General features: G+C 42.1%; 1 protein-coding gene across 7 annotated transcripts in view; it reads left to right on the top strand.

The window, feature by feature from the left end:
* tfec (transcription factor EC) overlaps positions 1-9097 on the top strand; it is a 30714-nt gene extending 21617 nt beyond the window's left edge. For 4 of the 7 annotated variants that reach the window (XM_026364260.1, XM_026364263.1, XM_026364266.1 and 1 more), the window contains 7 exons: positions 2086-2340; positions 3006-3104; positions 5100-5220; positions 6053-6109; positions 6199-6274; positions 7208-7355; positions 7873-9097. In XM_026364260.1, the coding sequence (XP_026220045.1) occupies positions 2086-2340; positions 3006-3104; positions 5100-5220; positions 6053-6109; positions 6199-6274; positions 7208-7355; positions 7873-8328 (1212 nt within the window). In that variant the 3' untranslated portion in view covers positions 8329-9097. Of the gene's footprint in view, positions 1-1157; positions 1491-2085; positions 2341-3005; positions 3105-5099; positions 5221-6052; positions 6110-6198; positions 6275-7207; positions 7356-7872 lie in introns of those variants that run through there. The other 3 variants (XM_026364262.1, XM_026364264.1, XM_026364261.1) reach the window with 3 other exon arrangements.
* Positions 9098-23029: the final 13932 nt, after the last annotated feature.

The raw sequence follows: 23029 nt of genomic DNA, 5'->3' as shown, positions 1-23029 counted from the left end.
CGCAGTGACTGAAGCACCATTACCTCTCAAATCTAATAAGATTGCCTTAAGTGGATAACAAGCGTGTCTCCGGCATTTACAGTAGTGAGAAAGCCGAAGCAAAACCAGGACAATCTGCTGTCACACAAGACACATGTGGTGTGTAGCAATCCTGGCATCCCTCCTGCTGCCCGTAGTGGAAAGAAATGCTGATTGGCTAACAACTGGCATCTTGTTTGGCCTAGAGAAGTTAGATAAGAGCTCTCAGTCACTACTGACAAGTTGAGTATTGTGATGAGCCACTTCTTAGTTAGGTGGATGAGTGGTGAATAAGGGCAGATAGTCTGGCTGACGAGGGGAATTTTATGCTGAGTTTTAGCCATATCTAAAAGTCTCTATGAATTTGCACTGTTAGTTGACATTTCACCTCAGATAAACCTTTACAGCAGCCAGAAGCCAACTGGGTACCTGCTCTAAACTACTTATTTAATCAATGAGAGAGAGACTGTGTAAGTCAGAGTAAGAAAAAAAAAACACATTCACATCTGAAAAAAAATCACAAGCAACAAAATGCACTGTTAAATTTAGTTCACTCAGGGCCATGGCCAGTAGATAATAGTTCTTATTTAAAGATGTAATTAGCTAATTTTGGCAATCTTTGGTAAATAAAGCTCTGTAACAGAGGCTACTGTTATCAGTCGCTGGCATATTTTTAGAGGATATTTAATAAATATATGGGCAGTAGTGACAGACAAGAAGACCATTAACTGCTAATACAGACTAACATTATAAAATCGGTGTCAACAATGCAACTATTATTATTATTAAGTACTCCAAAAATGGCTTTACAGGCCATAAGCTAATGAATCATATAATGACAGGGAGCTTCTTTGTGAGCTCTGGCCCAGTAAGTAAATTGGATGTTTTTAGGTGAGATGTTCTCTCTAAAAAAAAGGAATTTACAGTAATACAGACCTCAAAATAGCTTTTTATTGTTTGGGATGCTGACCTTTCTAAATTGCCTCCACTCAAACTAGTGAATGAATGAAAAGACTTGGTTAAAACTGGCATTAGAGAAGTTATTTAAAACCCCCAGTCTGGAACAAGGGTCAATTGTGCTGCTACAACCCCTGGAGCAGGCAGCAAGGGACTTTGGGAGGTGGCCATTGATTGGTCAGTCAGTCAGAAATGGGCGGTCCAGATGAATTAGTGATAGACGCTAAAGTCAGATATCCTGCAGTGATCAAACCCCGGGTGATCTGACAGTCCAGTGTTTGAAGTGATTATCATGCTAGGCGACATGCTAATTAGTTCACTTAGGACCCTTTAAAAGACACTGGAAGGGACAGATAGTGAGCAGACAAACAGGACAGTAGCAGCAGCAGACTTGGATACCTGAAGTTAACCTATTGCTACACCAAAACATCCAAGATTTTCTGCTCTTTTTGAGAATGCCACACTTAACTGACTGCAGTTACTACACAATGCGGGATGCAACCAGAGCCTCAAATGTAAGAATATTTTAAATTCTGAATAGTGTTTGTGTCTGTGTTACTGGTGTTAGGATGGAATCGAGTGTAAAATATTTGTTGGGCTTGTGTTGCTAGTTATTTTTGCTAATCCTGAGTGCTGGCCATATAGGATATCAATGCTCCACCCGCATTTTTAAATGATGTGAAAGTGATCAAAAGTTATACATTTGTTCGTTAGCATCCAATCAGGAACTTGTACTAAAATTATTATGACCTTAAGCATTTCCTTAAACATGAGTTCTCATAATCAGGAGTCATGCACTTACTACATACTTAATGTAAAAAGGATTAACTTTAATATGCCTGTTGATTTATTGTGAGCAGGAATACTGCTGTAAGACTGTAAATTTACACTGCATGAGTCACTAATAATGGGAAATAGTGACTCTCAGCTATTTCTCTGAGTTGAATGAGATCATCTTTTCGCAGTTGGCCTCTATGAGCGATAATATGCACTTAGTCTGCGCTGTTTTGCTGGTAAAAAACAATGCACAGTCTACTACTTCTTAACTGCTTTTCTGTTTATCTATAATCCACTAACTAAAACTTATAAATTATTGGTTTTTTCCTGCAGGTTCAGAGCCACCTGGAGAACTCCAAATTTCACCTCCACCAAACCCAGAACCAGCAGGTAAAGCAGTACCTCACGCTTGGCTCCAAGCTGGCCTCTTCGACCGGACAGGGCCATGCCGTGCTGCATCCACACACCCCCAGCCAGCCACTGGCCACTGTACCAATCATGAGGAATGGACACATGTCTGCTGTCAGCGACAGCAGTAACCCCAACAGTCCTGTTACCCTGCTTACTTTGGCCAATCACGACAGCGAGGTGAGTGAATTTACAGAAAAAATATAATGTTGCTAAATTTATGGAACTGAAATTGAGAAAATGAACTATGTGCCTAGTGGTGACTGGGAAAAGTGAAATTGCAACAAAAATTGTTAACCACAGCCTGTAACATAAGGACAAAATGTGGGTGATGATTTTTGTACATTTCGCAACCTTCTTAAATGTTTTCCTTTCCTATTCCTGTCAAAGAATATGTTGTTCTTGCTGCAGTCTTTCAAGAGAGATAAATCATGCCTGGCACTTTGTTAGCACAGACAATCAGCATACAGTAACTCCAATGAATCAATGACTGACTACATTTCCAACTAATCCAATTAGAAAAATCCCAACAATACAGAAAGTAGTTCCAGATAATCATCTAAACAAAGTGGTGCCATTATTGATCTTCCTCTCTCCCTGACGTGCTCATCAATAACTTCAGACACGCAGTTTCTGATGAGAGAACCCTTTTTAAAAGAGAAAACTAGTTGGATTTTCCTGCTAACGCTGCAAACTAGCAGCAGAGACCTTGTCCGTTATTAGATTACTCTCCCCATTTTTATGTCTGTTTCGTTTAAATGCCGACACAAGTTCAGACTTGGACAGTACAGCAGGTACAAACATATGCTGTCCATGAGTACACTGAAATGACTGTTTTCTTTTAGTTCCCAATGGATGAAGTTATTGATGACCTAATTAGTCTTGAATCCGGTTTCAATGATGGAGGCTTGGATTGCATGGAGGCTAACATAATGCAAAACAATGTAAGTATGCATCATATTACCTAATGCTCTAACAGCTGCACACTGTACAACTGTTCAAATGCTATCTATGGTAGGAAGGTCTTTTGTATTGATTTCTGCTACTTATTCCTTGCTTGTTAACCAAATTATTTGCAGTTAACTGTATGTTGGGTATATTGCATTTCTTAATTTACATTTCTCAATCTTTTGACTTCATTGTTTTTGAGTTCAAATGGGACTTGAAAGTGAGGTTCCTTCCACCCAGACATATATGTGCAGACTTGACAGGCTTGGGAAAAGGGGGACCCGTCTTAGTTTGAGGTCAGCTTAAGTCCAGGCATGAGTCAAAGTTCACTGGGGCTTAGCAACATTTCTCAAATTTTTCAAGAAGTTTAACAATGCAGATTAAGTTTAAAAGACGGAGACAAAGCTATATCATTAATAACAATATAAGAAAAGGAGGTAAATTTACCTCTAAAAATGGGAATAAAGACATACACTATTTGTAGGATTCACAGCCCTAACAGAGCCCACAAACGGGCTAAAATGAGACAATGGGTCAGAAAGAGTTTGTGGGGTATTACAAATCTGGCCTAACGCCTTAAAAACAGAGAGAGACTAAGTGGCAGACAAAGAAACATACACCCAGATAAAGTGACATGGAGCAAAACACGTCTGTCACAGACACTCTGTCACAGAGAAGGAATGAGAGGGGGGAGGAAAAGATAAAGCATGGGGGGAGATGGGGAGGAAGAACAGCAGAGTCAGTAGGTTTCAAATGAGAACAAAAAGCGCAACGGAGGAGCAAGGAGTGAGAGATTTTGTTGGAGAGTTACTGAGCCATTTGATTGGGCTAATGCATACACTCCCCATGGGCTTGTTCAGAAATGATACCGTGCTTAACTGGATCAATTCATCCTAATTAGTCATACAGTACGATGCATCACATCGTTTCGCCATGTCAACACATCCAGGAACACAGACGGGAGAGGGATTGAAATGATTGCAATGGGAGTAGTAGGAGAATTGTTGCAATCTTTCATTTTGATAAGCACTTTTTCCGCCCTCATCCTCTTTTCTCTCATCTTGGTGAGATAATTGGAAAAAACACACACGCAAACCACTATAACTGCACTGTCTGGTGTTTTGTTTCCTCATGTCTGCCGTTTTTCTTTTGCTTTCCATTCCTCCCTTCTCATGACTTGACATAATACGTTATCACATTCATCAGTCTAGTAGTTAGCTTTGACACCCGTGTCATGGATAAAGTTGGCTGTACTGTCTTGGAGCCCATGGTGGCCCCATAAATACACAAATGTGAATTAGACACACATGTGTGTCAGCACGCTATATCTCGACATGTGTGCCCATTCATGAAAAGGCGTCATTATTGTAGAAGAGAAGAGACCCGTAGGGAAAGCAGTTTTGCCTCTGTTCATGCAGTTGACCCAGCTAGCCTTTTCATCTAATGGGATGCTATTTTCAACACAGAGCACATCTCTGTCTTATGGGCACTTTGAGCTGGTAGAGTTTTGAAAATGGTGGCATTAGAGAATAAAAGCATCGTAGCTGGTCAAACAAAACCTCAAAGCAGCAGGCCTGGGTTGGAGGTCAGGGTTAGTTGGCGCAAAGCTGTGGGACGGGAACTCTTTACTGACCTAGTCCCAGCAAGGTTAAGTCCTTGTTAACTTGTTTTTAGCTTTTGTGATGCAATGTGAGCAGGCGATCTGAACATGACAGCAATTCATGAGTTTGGCCTGTCCTGCTGTGGCAGACTTGTGGCTACTACAACTCCCTGCTGGGAAGTCCAAACCTTCAGGCCTGGGGCTGACAGCCCTCTCTGCGAGGCTCTGATCACTCTACCTGCCTTTTGTCATTTTTGTCAGGGCTAAACAAAGCAGCACAGGGGTTAAAAACAACAATTTGTGTTGTGGCTTTTGTTAAGGTGTAAAAAACATCCGTGTTAGTGTGTGTGACTGACCCTTTCTCCTTTCTCTCTCCCTGTCTCCTTCCTAGGTGTCCCTCAGTGGCAGCATGCTGGACGTGTATGGGGGTGAACAAGGTATGAATGCCCCAAATGGTGGAATGAGCCCCACATCTAACCCCACAAAGCTCACTGTTAAAAGGGAATACACAGGTATGAACTCATACCATAGTCAAATAACTAACCAATAAATGAGCTATCATGCTCACATTAGGGTAAAAGTAAAAAATCATACCAAGTTTTGGCTCTTAGATGAACGTAATAATAAAAAAAAAAACATCGGAGTGTACCTGTGTTAGCTATAAATGGCAACTTGTTTAATAGGGTTGTAGAAATGTGTAGACATTCTTGTCACACAAAAACTATTTCTTGTTACTGTCATGCATCAAGCAAAGAAGTCCAATTGATTTAGGAAATGGAAAGGATGCCTGAAGAGCCCTTCACTCTCAACGGGCAAATAAGCAAATTGGCATCTGTTTCATTTTAGTGGGGGAGGAGAGCACAATGGGCTGTTACAGAGTTTAAATTGTCTTGATTGAATCAACAGAGACAAATTGGGAAATCCAATCTCAGGTCCCTAATTATGTAATTTGTAAGAATGTGAATACAAATATGGATGCAGTGGCATTTTTGTCCCTCTCCGGGACGGATTAGTGAATTTGCTAAGCTGTCTTAATTACGGAGTAAGTAGTCTAAAAGTGGTCACCATTTTGTTTTTCACAATGAGCTTCAGACATTCTGGACAGAATAAATTGGACTCTTTCAGCGTGTGTGTATGTAAGGAGGTCAAACTTGTGTCTGTGGTGCAGGGTAATACACGAAAACATTCAGCCTGACCCTAGCAATGAACTACCTCAAAACAACTGATTGTGTGTCTCCTGACTGGCCCTTTTGTCTGATTCTGTGGTCTGTGTCTTTCAGTTTCTAAATTAGTGTGCATTACTAATCAATTCGTTCCCCTCTGTGATTTATTTTTTTTTGACAGAACACGACACAAGGGTGATGGCCAAAGAGAGACAGAAGAAAGACAACCATAACTTGAGTAAGTGTCTCCAACTGCCTTTATGCTGACTTATGGCCAGACTTCAGCAATGATCATACTAACCTCGCTCTTTTGCTTTGCTTGTTTAGTTGAAAGAAGGCGAAGATACAACATCAACTACAGGATTAAAGAGCTGGGGACACTCATACCAAAGTCAAATGACCCGTAAGTTGCCAAATCCTACATGCATTTACTGAGCCAATGCCAAGCTTCTATTCACTTTATCTCACAGAAACAATTGCAAGAACTTGTCTGGCAGGGTAGAGTATTAAATTCTAAGCACAAAGACACTCTAAACGTTGTTCATTGAATTCAAATGAGTACTCAAGCACATTTCAGGCATATTTCAAGGGTGCACTTGAACTTCCATTGTAGTCTTAGCTCCAAGAGCTGTACATCCTCTCACTGTGTCCCGGCAGTTCAGCTAAAAGCATGAATGATGAGGAAGGGGTCAAATGCAAAGAAGCAGGCCACACCATTTGAATCAAAGTTTGAAGTAAAATTGGAACACAGAGATGGAGTATGGAGCTGAATTAAAATCGATCGGCCATCTTTCGCAATTGAACTTTGCTTCAAATTTAAATGGAAGGTTAGCGTTGTCAGCGTGCCATTAACACGGGATAAAAGAGAATATTAGCGCTGATCAGACCAACGTCTCATTCATGTGGAAAAGGACAATCTCACCACAGCTCCACTTTCCATTTTAAAAAGCAATATCTCTAAAAGAATGACTTGCTCTCTAGCACCTTAAGTCCAATGCTCCCTTTTCCCCCCTGTCTTCCTCCTTAGCTCATTTTCCCTCACCTATTTTTACTTGAGGATTAATTTTACTGAACGAGGTACGAGAATGGACTCTCCACGTAGCTACTTAACTATTCTATTAAAAATCCCATTCAGTGTCCCCATGTAATGTCCAAGGATGAATAATTGCCCCATGTAAATCACCATTTCTTATTCATATCATAAAAGGGGAAAAACCACTGTGTTAAAACTTTTCTACAGCTTTTTTTTATTTATTTTTTTTATTGTGGAGGATATTCTGCCGACATCAGGGGGTTCTGTGTAAAAGGTTATCTTTTACATTTCTCCTTTCTGCAGCGACATGCGCTGGAACAAAGGCACAATCCTGAAGGCCTCGGTGGAGTACATAAGGTGGCTGCAGAAGGAGCAGCAGCACGCTCGTGAGCTGGAGGGTCGGCAGAAGAAGCTGGAGCAAGCGAACAGGAGGCTGCTGCTCAGGATCCAGGTAATAAAGAGGGTTTTGTGTGTTTTTGAGGAATAAAAACCCTAAACAGTTGTTCACAAGACGTCGTTCCACCTCTAGTTCTGAACCCCTGATCTAATCCCAGAAAGAAGCTAATTACATCATGAATAAAGACAATGCTCAGAAACATTCATGCACACACACACGCACACACACACAGAATGTGGTGACCAGAAAAACACAGAAATCTTTCTCAAAGATCACAAGCCTCCAGGAAATGTTTACCACCACTGATAATACTGTGATAATGAAGTGCGGGGGAGTGTGTGTCAACATGCAAACGTCGACATAACCTAAGAATGTGGAGGAGATGTCAAAAAAAAGGAGTGGCAATGATTGTCCCACTGTGACGCCGTGCTGTATTGTGTTGTTACGGGAAATCACCTCATTATTTGAAACACTTATCTTGACCAACATGCAGTGAGTTGTCAGGAATCAACACCTTAAGAAACTGCCACCATCTTTAACTGAAAACGTTTTCTTTTCTTTTCCTCTCCAGGAGCTTGAGATCCAAGCACGAGCGCACGGCCTCACAAACATGCCTACAGCCTTGGGGACAGTTGAACTATCCTCTCACCTCCTCAAACAGCAACAGCAGCAGCAGTCATCTCCCCAGGCCCAGCAGCCACTCCTTTACCAAGAGGACCCCAACAGCGACTACCTCCAGAGGATAGCTGTGGTGGCCGGTGTGCCGTCCCTCCCCTCTGCCGGTGGGCCGCAGGACCACATCGCCGGCGCTGACGGCTGCACCACGTTCTCCGACCCACTCTCCCACTTCACAGACTTCTTCAGCGCTACACTCAAGGAGGAGCACCAGCTGGACAAGATCCTGATGGAGGACCCACTCTCGCCGTTTGGTGCCGACCCACTCCTGTCGGCTACATCACCTGGAGCTGCATCTAAAGACAGCAGCCGTAGGAGCAGCTTCAGTTCTGCAGAGGGTGACGACCTATAATGGGGGCTCCCTCGAAAAAGACACTCCTTATAACAACACTGTTGCCATGCACAGAGCCTTTTTACACACTGACTTCTAGCTCTGGCCATACAATAACGACCACTCACAGGATAGCAAATAATTTAATTGACAGTTGACACACCTGACAGTGCCCCTGTATATAAAGTATGTAATTCTTACTGATCGAGTGGGTGTTAGAGCTCAACTTGCACCTCTCTCCAATGCTGAGTGCGACCAGAAACATCCCATGGACCTTGTGTTTCACCACCTGCTCTTTTTAAATTTACTACAGACAATCAATAGGTTCCTCTGCCTCCCAGACAGAGCAGAAACAGACGAACAAGAAAAAGGGAGACATTTATTAGCCTTTATGTACATAATATGACTGACCTTTCTACTACTTGTGGGAAACACTGTGGTAGCTGCACACTGTAACACGCAAAATAACCTCGGAAAACCTGCCAAGAAGGTCCCGGAAATACTACTACTTCACAAAAGTTGCAGTTGGGATTGTGATTATGTGATGTGCCTTATTCAAACTTCCAGTTTTGTCTTATAGAACATGTAACGGATGTACTCACCTCAATGCCTAACGTGTCCGCAGTCTTGTCTGTTTAAGTGTTTGTTTGTTTTTTGTTAAATAAATGTCTATGTATTTATATATGTTTTAATCCATGTATTCATACAAAAGATATATATAATTATCTAACATGTTACCTTTTTTATTGTTAGTCGGGGTGGGAAAATATAATAAACCCTCTTTTTTTGATACACTTGTTTTCTTGTTGTGGTCTCACAGATAAAGATGTAGTATTGTTTTCCTACATTCGTGCAACAGAAAACACAACTACTGTTCTATTCCTAAATGCCACATAAACCACCTGGCATTATACCACCACTGAATGTCCTAATAGGTGTCCACACATCAGATGCATCATGATAGAAACATGATACAAAGTGACCACTGAATGCAACATGTTCTTGCTGGAAGACAGCAGAGCTAAAAAGAGTGCCTTAAAAGTTTGACAGTGAAAGGTGAAGGGACGGCTTACAAGGTGGCTGATTGGCAATGAGTAGCACAGAGGAGGAGAGAGGAGGGAAATTGGATAATAAAGACAAGTAGAGGAGGAGTAATGATTCTGATGAGCCTACTGTGAGCTGATGAGCCCTTGAGGATGGATAATGGCGAGGGATAAAGAGTTGCTATGAGGGCTGTTAGCTGAGAACTAAGAACATTTCCCTTTAGGTAAGCAGGATGAAGAGACGTGTCCTTTCATACGAGGGGGGTATGATCAGAAACTGTTTGTGCAATTAATAAAGTTGCTGAAGAAAGTTTGATATAAACTTTGACCTCATTATGATGACAAGTCTTTCAAAACCTGTTTTGTCTAGATGTATCATTACAGTCATTCATCTATATGTAGTTTCTTATCTTGCAGTCATGCATTAATAATACAACAAACAGACTTGTCTAAAAAAAAAAAAAAAACACACACACATGCCAATACTTCCCAAATGGATTTCTCATCAAAGCCTCCCTGAATTAATCTTTCAGCGTTATTAGTGTGTGTTCTCTGTAATGAAATCGAAACACTCCTCACTCGCATCTCTTTTTTTAAAGCAGAGAATAAGACAGAACCAGTCAATCGTTATGGACGATAGCCACTCCAACTATAAAGTGGTGAGTGCTGTTTATGACTAATTGGCCAAAGCAATTATAGGAGGTAAATATAGATTTTTATTATGATAAAAAAAAAAACTTGACCATGAAGAAAAAAAAAAGACGCCAACATGAGATTTCAAAAGCCTCAATTTACATTTTGATTTCTACTGAATGAAAAATACACAAATCCAATTAGTTCAGCACATGAATTGATGGAAGCCTAAGTTAAGGGTAGAATAATAAAAATGAATGCCCTTATGAAAGTATTGACAGAGTATAAAAAATAAATATAATAATGGTAGACACACATAATATTCTTTGAAGGCCTACCCTGGGGACAAACCATTCTGCTCTGAAAAGAAAAGTCAGATTAAACTCCCTAACTAATTCATTTGTCTCCATATCAAAGACTATCATGGACAAAGTTCAAGGCCAGTTATGCACAGGCTTCAAAAGGAAATGTGGTCGGATGAGGCAACGGTGACATCAGAACAAGCGACTTTTTATTTGGAATATCACAGTTCATCAACCCGCGATGGAAACTCACAGGAAGTGAGGGGAAACAGTGTATTGAGAAAACAGCGCACATGTCCGATAACACCGTTATGTTAGAGTCATTAGCTCCACATGTTCAGAGGTGAATATAAAATTGAACATGTAAATTAAACTTTGTAATGTTACAACTTCTTTTTGCTCCTTATCGGGCATTCAGAAGAAACCAAATGGTTCAAGATTGTTGCAATAACTGCAAAAACTGTACACCACATCAAATAATGTTTCCATTCCGTTTGTCTTACTACTGCATGCACAGCAAAATGGTCTCCCTCGATGAATTACTGCACTTCCAGGTTCAAAGAGCTGTTGCGGTGCTGCCACCTGCTGTATTGTGTTTCAGACAGCAGGTGGCAGCAGTGGGCCGTGTTTCGTCCTCGCACTGCAGCGCATTAATAAAAAGACACCAAACCCATTAGTGTGGATCAACAGAGCAGATTATTTAAAAAAATCTATAAAGTTAAAAATGTTAGTGCTTTACAACAGTTGATAAACAGTACTTTTACATATGGAATAGGTCCTTTGGAAGTATATGCTAAAGTTCATGGTACTCCCTATACTTCCCAGTATAAACTGACAAATCTAAAGAAGGCAAGTGATGTCGCGAACCTCACAGTGGAGTCATTCTGTCACCAAAACAACGTTGTCAGACCTCCTGCCACCCACCAACACTGACACCACCACTGAGCAGGAGAAGCTGTCACCTGTGCAGATGCCACAGCTGCCAGCGTGCTACAATGCACTCACCTGTCGAGCCTGCCATTGGCAACTCTTAATCACCTCCCGCTGAGGTGACTCACTTTGGAGCATGGCAAACACACGCACACACAGGGCCGCACACACTCACGCACACAAACAAGCCTAATCAAATGCGCTTGTGTGCAAACACAAATGTGCACACACAACCCGCAAACACACGCGCACGCATGCTGTACGCACACAAGTGCGCGCGCGCACAGGTGTGTATCTCGTTGCACCTTGTTGCCACACATACGTGGAAGCCAAGGAGGAAAAAAAAATAACCACCTAAAAGCCCTCATCAGGATCTGGACTGTGACAAGACTTGTGCACAAATTAGGTGAAATTTGAGTGGGAATAACAATATGACAGCCGGCAGTGAGGCACCAAACATCAAGTGTCATATCTATTTTCAGCCTTGACTCAGAGCTGTGTGACAAACAACACCATGCTGCTTCTCAATCAGTCAAACCATCGAGTGGAAATTTGGCAAAGTAGGCCCTGGATGAGATTTTTCCCCTTCAGGAAAAAATAAGAAATGATCTGAGGTTTAGGATCAGAGCGAAAGATGAAATTACAAAAATCTTTTAAAGCAACTCAGGCAAACAATAGTATCTCTCCACTTCACCGCAGGACTCTTAACAGCACTGGCCTCCATACTGCTTTTATTAAGGACCACACCCTGACCAGCGTTCGACAAACTCCCACGTCACTAGACTAGCGAGGCCCCATGTGCATTAACGATGGAACACAAGAGCGATGAAAAAAAAAAATAAAGTAAAATGGCTGGGCCTTCTCGAGATGCTATAAAATTAATGCGATTTCCAGAGCTTTTATGAATCGAGCCAGATGCCAAATACATAACTTCAAACAAATTGACTTCCAATTATTGGTGTGGTGCACCACTTCCAGATGTGCAACAGATGGGGCCAGGGCGACTAAAGGTGTCTCAACCCGCGCTTTGTGTTATTCTGCAGTAAAACAGCAGTACAGTTGTATGTGTTTTAAATCACCATGGGCTGTGGGCTGGAGGTGAAGGGAAGGACAGGAGGATAGCGGAGGGAAAATGAAAGCACATCATTAGGAAAATGTAAATCCACACAGCACAGACAGTGGAGCTCCATATGCAGCACTAATACAGCTTGATATTATGTAAAGGTAGATGAGATGCTGGGGCTGAAAGCTGGAGCTGCATAAAGGAGGTGGGGGATTCGCAAATGTAAATGTTAATGTGATCTCTGCTGTATCTTCCAGTGCTGGGATTAAATGGTAAAAGGGAACAATTATGGGGTTCACTTTTTTTTGTGCATATGGTAATAGCTGACAATATCCTTGCATGCATGAAGAACATTAGATATGATTAGGAGATATCCACAGTACATAGGTTTATATGCTAGAATGTTTTACAATAGGCGTAAGTAGCGCTGCACTCTGTTCACTTGTTAATGACGGTCTCTTCCTGGAAACTTTAGATAATTTGATTAGTCGCTGATAAAGCTACATAAAAGTAAAACAAATGTGTTTCTAAGTGAGAAAAGTTGTTGGGCTTGAACTTCCCTTCACTGCAGAGAAAACTAATAGAATATCCAATACTGGGGAGTCCTGGGAGGGTCATGGCTCTGATCCCATTATTACCACAGACTTGGGCCCTGGAGGAGCCAAAATGGCTGTGTATTTTCCCATACTGAAGCAGCCTACTGGGGCTCTATCTACTTCACTAGTAGTCTGCCTGAGCACCAGAGGTCCCCCCCCCTCTGATCCCAGGGGCTAAAGAGGCAGCGAGGAGATCGCTGCCTCTCTGTTTTCACGTATCTTAGGCTGTCTATTCAAATAAAGCACAGAGCAGGGACCATTTTGCTCAGCCATCATACCTCTGTGCTGCCTTTAATTCCCTTGCTCTGTCAGAGTTGTATGCTAATCCAACTAGCGACAGTCCTCCCTCCCACCCACCACCAGGTCTGTCTGCATGCGCACAGTCAAACACACACTTTAACCTTGTGCAATCTGGGTGACCTTGGACTGATCAAGAAGCTGCTGAAGAGAAGTCCCTGATTGATTTGCAATGGCCACTGTACCCCCATCACCATACCACCAGGAAACCCCTCATTTATCCTTTCAAAAAAATTAAGTTAATAAGAAAACTAGCAGACAAAATAAAGAACTACATTAAAAAACAGTTACAACTCGTTTCTTCTTGTTTGGGAGACTTAGGTGGCAGGATGTATGATGGGGTGCAGGGGCAGCTGTGTAAATGTAGGATATATGCATGGGACGGGGGAAGTGATGAAGGTGCTGGAAGAGATTATTATCAAGATGATAATCATTTGCAGGGGAAGATAATTGGTGCTGCATGAAACCCTGCATTTGGATGCTCTGATGGGCATCTCAACATTATTCATTCTTCCTCTATCTCTCTCCCTCTTTTTCCTATTCTGTCTCTCCTGTTCTTTCTCACAACCCAGGCCAGGCACTGGACCTTAGGAGCCAGACTCATCTATAATAGATGGGTAATTGTTTATTAAATGCAGGCCTGCCCATATTATGCCTATTACCCATGCACTGCACACCAGTGTGGCTAGCAAGTGCCTTGTGTTTTTCCATAATCTAGATCTGACAATCTCCTGTCTGGGACGTGAGGCCACGTTGGCATGTCAGCATCCACTGGAGAAAAGGAAAGAAAAAAATAGAGATAGAAAAAGAGGATGAAACCAGCAGGGAGGAGAGGATGATGAAAAATAAAGCCAATGCCCATGTGGCTGCCACTGGCCAAAGAAGTATCTCTCTCTTTCTCCTCCAAGGCTTGTTGAATGGAGGAAAAGACAAAGGGTGAGCTAAAGAGATGCTTTGCCTCTCATTACACTGACTCCTAATCTACCTCTGCCCTATCCTGGGCAATCCCTGCTCCAGGCATTTGAAGGCTAAAGCTTCAAACTAGGCCGTTTGTCCAAAGCGGATTCATTACCTTAGATAGGACTGCCAATGAGGCTGCTAAAATGTCACATTTTAAACTCACGGGGCAGCCAGATCGGGCCACACTGACACTAGAGGTCAGTATTGTAACAGAGTTCAGAGGCCTCTCTCTACACTACCAGGCAACAGTGCAGACACAGACATTATAAAAGATAGGAGAGTCTGTAAAAGTAATTCAGGTAATGGAAATGAATTGAAATGAAATGATTAAGTTCACTTAATTACTCGGTAGCTTAGGCAAATCAGCTTAACTTATATCAAAATCATTATTTCACCCAGAACGGCAGATTCTCTGGAAAGATATTTATCGAACACGTACTTAAACCAGTGTATGTAAAGTAGGATCAGGCTAATTGGTTAGATCTAATACATGTGGCACTCTGTAGGGTGACAAAAATAAATGCAACATTAGAAATTAAAGAGCCGAGAGAAACACACAGGATGAATTTAAAGCTGCACATTCTCATTTGAGAAGAGGATGGTATTACTTCAACATCACCTTGTGAATGACAGTGGTGCTAAATACCAATTCCTGTTCAGGAAAACAGTTAAAACATACTGTGAAATAAGTCAAAATTCACCCTCAGATGTCTCTAAAACACAACACCGAGGAGAAAGGAAAAATATCGCCTGCCCTTGATGTACTGCTGTGCTGTGGTATGATGTAGTGATCTGCATGATGGCATGTCACAGGTTATTGGCTGGGTTGAGAGTGATTAACATGGGGCGTTAATTAGTGGGTCGTCAGGAGTGGGTGTGTGGCTTGGTCACACGGAATACCTTCTTTTACAATTAAAATGAATTTGACAGGAACCAAATAATTTACATTTAATCTGCTATTATATCAGATTTACTACAAAGAAAAAAATAAGACAGTGAGAATTAAATAAAGTAAATAAGCAGAAAATATGCTTGAAAAAAATCTGATAATTTAAATGAATAATATTTACATCTAAATTTTACTATTACTAACGGCAGTCACAATTCTTATTATTTAAAATTACCAGCCAAAATACTATGAAATCTTAATGTAGTTTTGAATTGGGTCCAGAACAGAACTTTAGGATTTCTATTGATGAAGATAATAATATTAATACTACTACTAATAATAATGATAATGACGTAAAAAAGTAAAAAACATTAGATAAACAGTATTTAAAAGCACATGTGCAGAAACACAGGCATCCAGCAGGTATTCCAGAAGCAGATTTGCCAAAATGCTGTTGAGTTGATTAGAAGAGTGAGAGGAGAGTGAGTGACTGAGTAAGAAGAGAGGAGGGAGCGAGTGAGCAAGTAAAGCCGCCCCTCTTTGCAAAGCTTATTTATTTCTCCAGCATCCAGCCTGCTGATTAGGCAGCTACAGACACTCTTAATGCCGCCCCACAATGAGTGAGCTGCTGCAATTTCAATGGGCTTATCTGTTGTGCTGTGTTCGGTAAATAATGCCGCAGCTAACAGTGGCCTCAAACGCATCATCCGCGCAGCTAATGTTGCGCTGGGATTAGCCGTGTTGAATGAAGTCTTGTCACAGAGCAGGAGATGCCGCGCCAAGCTCCGAACAGTTTACAGGACCCTCCGCCCCAAGTGGAACAAACAGAATGTAATTAAGCAGAGATGAGAGCGTGGAGGAGGTGTGGTTAGACAGGGATGCACACACAATAATATATGCACACACATATAACTCATCTCACATTTTACTCCTGCAAATGCTAATGCCTCTTTGTTAGTTGCCATTGTCTTTTAATACCCACAGAGAGAAAAAAACCCTTTTCTCCATATTATGGAATTTGTCATGTTCAGTTGGGGCTGTCATACCTAGAACAGTGTGTGCTAATGTGTGTAATCTGCTTTGCAACACATCAATTATGATGGATACTGCGCCACCGCCATGCTTCCAGGGTTTTTATACAAGCCTGCAGGGGAATCAGTCTTTTCTTGTTAGGCAACCTGTTTAGTAAATAATGATCCACTTTGAGCCCGGCTGATGTTGTATAATGTGATGCGTGTGCTTGTGTGTACACACACACACACGCATACACGTGTGCATCCAGCATACCTTGTGTGTGGTGGTGCTTTGGTGTGCAAGGATCAAGCCTACTAGATCAAAAAACACTTTAGGTGCAGGCTGGAATTCAGTCGTATCTGTGCTGTGTGAAACCCACGTCACGGAGAAACCTGAACCACCTCTGAATGTGCTACGAGCCCATATGTAAAAAACTGTAAATATTATCAGTGACTTGTAAAAGCATTTCCAGAACAGCCTGAGCTATCAGAGAGACAGAAATATAAATATTCAGATCTTACAACATGTCAAACCAAATAGATTTTTTTTTTTATTAACAAGTCAGCTTTTACTGTATCAGTCGTTAAATCGAGGGACTCGTACTCTACCTCTCATTCTACATGTCACCTCCAGTAACACCCGCTCTGTTTGTCTGTTTTCTGCTCTTTTCTGCCTCTGTCCCTAGTTTTGCACCAATTCTTTCTCTCTCAAGCAGGATCAGTTCATGAGCCCCCTTTCTCTTGCCTTATAAATTATGTTTCACCACCTCGCTGTCTCCGGGACAGGCTGGTAGAAAGCACAGAGAAAGCGCCACAGATTTTGTCTTGTACTTGCTCTGAAACCACTGGGTGCACTCCATTTCTCAATTTCCTGTCTGTCTCCTACAAACCCACATTTTTTTTTTCTACAGATTTGAAGAAGGCCAGTGCTCTTCAAACAATCCCCCAACTTTTACTTGGCTTGGAAACATTCGCCCTCTGCTTTGCTTTCCATCACAGACGCAGAGAAAAAGGGCTGCAACATTTAGTTCACTTATTCAGAGCGAGCTCCAAACATTGAAACAGAAGGGAAAACAGTGTTTCTGTTGCTGAAGTACATTTGGACAAAACACATACAAGTTCTTTGGACTTGTCATGAGGCTGCGTAAACTGAGGGCCCACCCTGCAAGCTGGCCCTATTCACCTGGAGTACTGTTTCACTAATATGCTTGGTAAGGGCTTTAGTTTGGGGTCCTTTGGGATCACATAGAGATCCCTGTCAGATCCCCACTAGACTACACTTCAGTCAACCAGTCAGTCCATCCATCGGCAAGACAGAGAGGCAGGTAACAGACAGGCAGAGAGAGGCCCTTCACTCCTAGATGAACACATTCTTTAGTGTCAGCATTAAACCCCTAGCTGCACTGGGACCCACTCAGAGACGCTGCTCTATGTACGTTTTTATGTGTGTGTGGTGGAAGAGTATGTCCACATGTGTCTTCACACACTTCTACTAGAGTGAAAAACCGCTGAGATTTTGGTGGCTTAATCGGAGACTGGGACAGACACTATTGGATATTCTATTTACTCCATGTGAGTTGCTCCCCAATGTCCCATAAAGCCCCTCGCCTCTGAACTAAGCTGGTCAGGGTTAAAGCTCCCCAGCGATGGAAGACTGAGTACCTGCCCAGAGTGTGTGTGTGTGTGTGTGTGTATGTCAGCGTATTTATTTGTGTCTGTCTATGTGAACATACAGCCATGTCCCCCGCCTCTCTCAAGTGTAATGGCTTTATTTATGAAGTGGCACCAGCAGTAACAGACAGGCGATGAAAAAGGAGATGCCATCCATGGCCTGCAGCCATGTTATCCTTAAGGTTTTTAAAGATTGATACTATTTGACACTGTGTGTTCATCGTGTGAGTGAGGAGTTGGAGAGATGAGGTAAACACTGCTGGAGGAGATGGTACAGGAGGTGACAATTCACTCACTGAAAGAATTTGTTTACCTTATCTACTGAAAGTTGAAGAGCGTTTCGAAGTCAGTGTAAATTATATTCTAAAAGTTAACATAGAAAAAGATAGAGACAACAAACAATAGTCATTTGTCATATTTTTCAAATGATTTTAGAAATACCCTCTTTTCTCACACAACTATTTAAGCTGTTCTTAGTTATTCAGTACAACTCCTACATTATCAGGCTCGAGTGAGGAAAAACTGCCTGTTCCCATGAATGAATGATTTCCCCCCCCCACACACACACAGAGCTGTGCCTCTAAAAAAACAGAGAATGAGGACATTTCCTCTGTATTCCCCATGGCAGTGGCACACTGACCAATGAGACCAACAGTTTTCCTAGAGATGCTTAAACCTGCTCAAACACACAGAACTCCTTCAAACTCTTCTGCCTGTCTGCTCCCTCTCCCACCACTCGCCCCCACCCTTCCCCGTCTGCTGTACTTGGAGTCGGTGTGAGTGACTGGGAGCATTAACTTCTTTCCTGCAACCTCTGCCTCAACGCACCTGTACGCCGGGCAAACCCGTCATTAAAATTAACATATGACTTCCCATTAAATGAGCACATTCGCTGTATTTTTCTTTCACGTTGTGCCAATGAAAGCAAGCGGCTTAGTGAATTCAACTGTTCTCAGGGGTACTATTCTTGCGTTGTTTACCTGTGTAACTATTGTGATTTACTGTTGCTTTCACAGGCAGTGACGCTGAATTGATGGCGTCTGGCTGCAACCGGCAGCGCATAACAGACAAAAACAACGATGCATTCACGTGCATAATGAAAGCACGGTTAAATGTAAACCAAATGACTGTACAAGTGCTGTCACTGAACAAATAGCGGATTTGTGACGCAAGGCTGCTGTCATCACAATCACCTTATGTGTGTATCAGAAAAGACAGACAGAGAATAAAGAGAAGAAAAGGTGAAGACACTTTTTCTCTGCTCATGACTTCTCAAGGCTAAATTTAGAATCTGGCTTTTGTAGCCTCTATTAGATCCAATATTACAGACTCACCCCGAAGTATGAGCTCACTGTTTCTCTTGTTGTCTCGTTTTTAAATTCTATGACTGAATTGTGCCTAAATTTACAGCTAAGACAACAGAGCATGTGTCATCTCACTAAACGGCTCATTTGTTAGCAGGGATGTTATACTTGCTGTCACACCCAGGTCTCATCTTGTTTTGCCAGGTGTATGGGGCCCATCCTGCACGCTACGGCTGACTGTTTTGATCCAAAGCAGCTGGTAGGACGTGATACCCGTTTAGTCTGAGAAATCAACTTGTACAAACAAACACCTTGCTTGTTCTGCAGCCGCGGCACAGGCCGGTCCATCTGCCAACCATTATAGCCTCATATCTGCCTCGTATCAGCCTTCGTGCAAAAAAAAAAGCCAGATTCAGTTTCCAGGACAGCAAATAAACAAAACAGGCCTCGGGCATCATTATTCAGTATTAAAAATCATGTCTGAGGCTCAGGGTAGTTTACAAAGTGCACCTGCAATGCCCAAGAACTCCAAAATGACCCAGTCGGCATAACCCATCTCTCATGGGAGATGACAAGTGCTGCTCACAGGTGTGGTGGGTTATACATACTGCGACTGACAAGGAGGTGAGATGACATGTCTTTAAGATATGCGATTACCTCATATGGAATTCATTCATTTTTATTCATTTATTCCTCTTGGCATCAAACACAAAAGCCAATTCCAAGTTAGCGTACGAAGAGCACAAGCTGTGAAAACTCTAACTTATGGGAAACTTTTGTAGTCGTCGTGACACATACAAGGTACAAACATGCAGCTGATGGCTGTATGTTGTCATTCATTCCGATGCAAATCTGCCAAGCTGATGAAAAAAGTGCTGTGTTAAGCAACTCTGGAGTGTCACAGCGGTTGAAGTTAACTTGTAGGCCTACTGAGCACTTCTCCCTGAAATACAAAATTGTTACAAAGCAAGGAAGCAAGCGCTTTTGTGTTGATGGAGGTAAAACTGAAAGCCACTACGTATGGTTGCAGGGACTTGCTGCACTGCGAGAGAGAGATGAGTAGAAAGAGTGAGGAACGAGTGGAGCAAAGGAGGTGTAACATTACAGATGGAATGAGAGTGTGTGTGTGTGCAAATTGATGTGGATGTGTCTGAAGGGTGAAAGAGAGGGTGGGTAGTTTGGGCTTGTTTTCTTTGGCGCCCCTGCCTGGAGAAGCAGCCATGAACAGGAAGGTCTAAAAGTTAATTACATCATCTGTCCAAGCCAAAATAAATGTCAGCCCCTGATGGACGCTACAACACCTCCATGCCACTCACTTGCCTCTCAGCAGGCTCTTCACCTGTTTTTAGTTAGACATCCCACGACCTGGATAACAAATCTATGAAAAATACACAAACCGTGAGAGTAACTGAAATATATATTTATATGTAGGGTCTACAGCACATATTGCCTGAACATGTTTGCATTATTGTTTTTGAATTCCTTCATAGCTCCATGTTTTCGTGCATTTCTATGTTCACTGTTATCTTTCTTTGTGTGAATGTGCAGCTGCCTCCGAGTCTCCGCCATGCCCCCTTTTCCTCTAGCTATGTTCATGCAGCAGGGCTCCTCCAAAGTGTTGCTGCTGGTCTTTTCTTGCATCGTAATCATTCTTAATTTCACATAACCACCTAAGGGTGCCCTTCCTTGCCCATTGCTTTCACCAAACTAGTCCCTCTGGCCCGCTCTCCTACATCAATGAGCTTTAGCTTCTCATACACCCCAAAAGGCCGCCAGTACCAATCCAACCCCGAGCCTCGGCACCACTCAAGCTCCCGGCAATGTGGACTTTAAAACACGTTATCACCCTGTGCACTCTGATGATCCCTGCAACATTAGCATAAATTAACCCAGCACCTCTGGTCAGCCACAGTCATTTTAGTTATTATAAAATGAAAAAAAAGATACTTGACACTTTACTAAGAGGCTATAACTTAACTGAAATATATGAATAAAGCCTGTAGAGAAGCACTAAATTATTTAACTCTATATATGAATAGAATTTTCCACATATGAAATCATACATATTAATTTCAGCAGTTCACCATCTACTTTTAGTTTCAAATCCAAAATTAGCCTCGGTTTTAAAAAAGTTAGTTATTGTTTCTGGAACTAGCCAAGATGATTGATCCAGGAAGGAAAGGCAGTTTAAAGTTAGATCTGTGAGACTGGAGCTAAACTGGACTTTTACAAGATGCCAAAAAATGCTGCACAGCTGTTTATAATATGATAAGACAGGAGTTTGCAAATGTTGTTATGACAACAGCAATCATGCGAGCCTCCCTTGCAACAATCTCCAGGTAAACAGTAAAGATTCAACATTCACATCACAAAGTAATCTACCAGGAATGTGCACTTGCTTGAATTTCACGTGTCACCTTGCCAGATGACGTTGCATGTTTTGATCTTTCTGTTCCCTAAAAAAAAATCTGTGTCAACCAGCTAAAAAACATTCTTTGCAATAATAGTTACTTTATTGGGGACGATAAAGTCAAAGTCATAGTGCTCGTTACACCGCGATCCTCATCAGCTTGTTTACTAATCAGAAGTGCTTCTAATAAGACCAAAATCGAGTTTTTAAACCTTAAATGATCACACCTCAGAATGGATCACTGTTGAACTACAGGTATTGCCTGTGTATCTTTCTTTGTGACATGGCAAAGGAAGTGTGGGGGTGCAGACTGGGGGAGGCAGAACATCTCCCATCTTCCTCCAGCTTCTCCTCTCCTCTCCTGTCTTCTTCTCTCCTCTCTAGCCTCCTCTCCTCTTTCTCCACTCGTGGCGGGAGCAATGCGTGGGAGTTGCTCAGGAGACATCATCACGAGCCACTTCACTCGAGTGCTGCCTTCAATCAGCCCTCGAATTAATATTAATCATTCCCCCCCTACACACACACACACACACACAACAAGCCTGTCATCTTCACGCTGTTGCTCATAAATACTGATGTTAAAAAAAGTGGCAAATAAAGAATTTACAGTCGTACATAGATGCATGCCAATGATCACACTTTGGAAACGTGTAAAAAAAAAAAAAAGGCACCTCTTTCTGTGTCTTTCTGTCCCAGTGGTTTTACGGTTCAAACTGCCATTCAAGACATAATTGTCCCTAATCACCGCTCAAGGTTATGGCTACTCAGCAATACGTCTCCCTTCCTCTGCCCTTTCCTTCTCATCCTTCTTCTTTTCTCTATTCTAGACCTCTCCTTTCCTATATTTTCCTCTATCCTCACTACCTTCACAGAAAAAGACACTGGAACAAACCGTCCATTAGTAATGTTCAAAAAAGAGAGAGTGAGAAAGCAATCAGGAGCTTCGTTTTTGTTGTTTTTTTTCTACTCTTATTCCACATGAATGTATAAGAGAGGAGGGTTTACAGGCGTGGAAAGCGTGCTGCCTCTCACAAAGAGAGAGAGAGTGAGAGACAGCAAAAGGAAGAGAGATGGGGAGAAAATATGAGCTCTAGAAATCAGAAGTGATCATCCAGTGGAATGTTTGTGTGTGAGTGTGTGTGTGTGTGTGTGTGTGTGTGTGTGTGTGTGTGTGTGTGTGTGTGTGTGAGAGTGTGTGTGTGTGAGAGAGAGAGCAAGCGATGAAGATGGCTGAAGGTCAGGGAGACATTGAGGCAATCACACTAATGAAAACAAACGAGGGATACAGTTAGAGGGAAAGATAGACAAAAAAAAAGAGAGAAAGGAAGTTACTGCATGCGTGTGTGTGTGTGTGTGTGTGTGTGTGTGTGTGTGTGTGATCATCTGCCTTGCCTTAGACTAATCAAATACACGCAGTCCTATAAAATGCTGGTGAGAATGTACAGATACAGACTTGTCAGTATGTCAGTTTCCAGTCTTTTAAGTGACCATTGTGGGTTTCTCCCTCTCTGTAACAAGTTCCTTGTACTGTTCCTTTATTTACACGCCCTCCCAACCTTTAGTGAGGCTTGATGACAAACACACACACATACACACAAACACACAGACTCA

This window comes from Anabas testudineus, chromosome 23 (genome assembly GCF_900324465.2).
Source record: "Anabas testudineus chromosome 23, fAnaTes1.2, whole genome shotgun sequence".
In the NCBI taxonomy this organism is placed as follows: Eukaryota; Metazoa; Chordata; class Actinopteri; order Anabantiformes; family Anabantidae; genus Anabas; species Anabas testudineus.
Note: the sequence above shows the minus strand (reverse complement) of the source record. Positions and strands in the feature narration are given on the sequence as shown.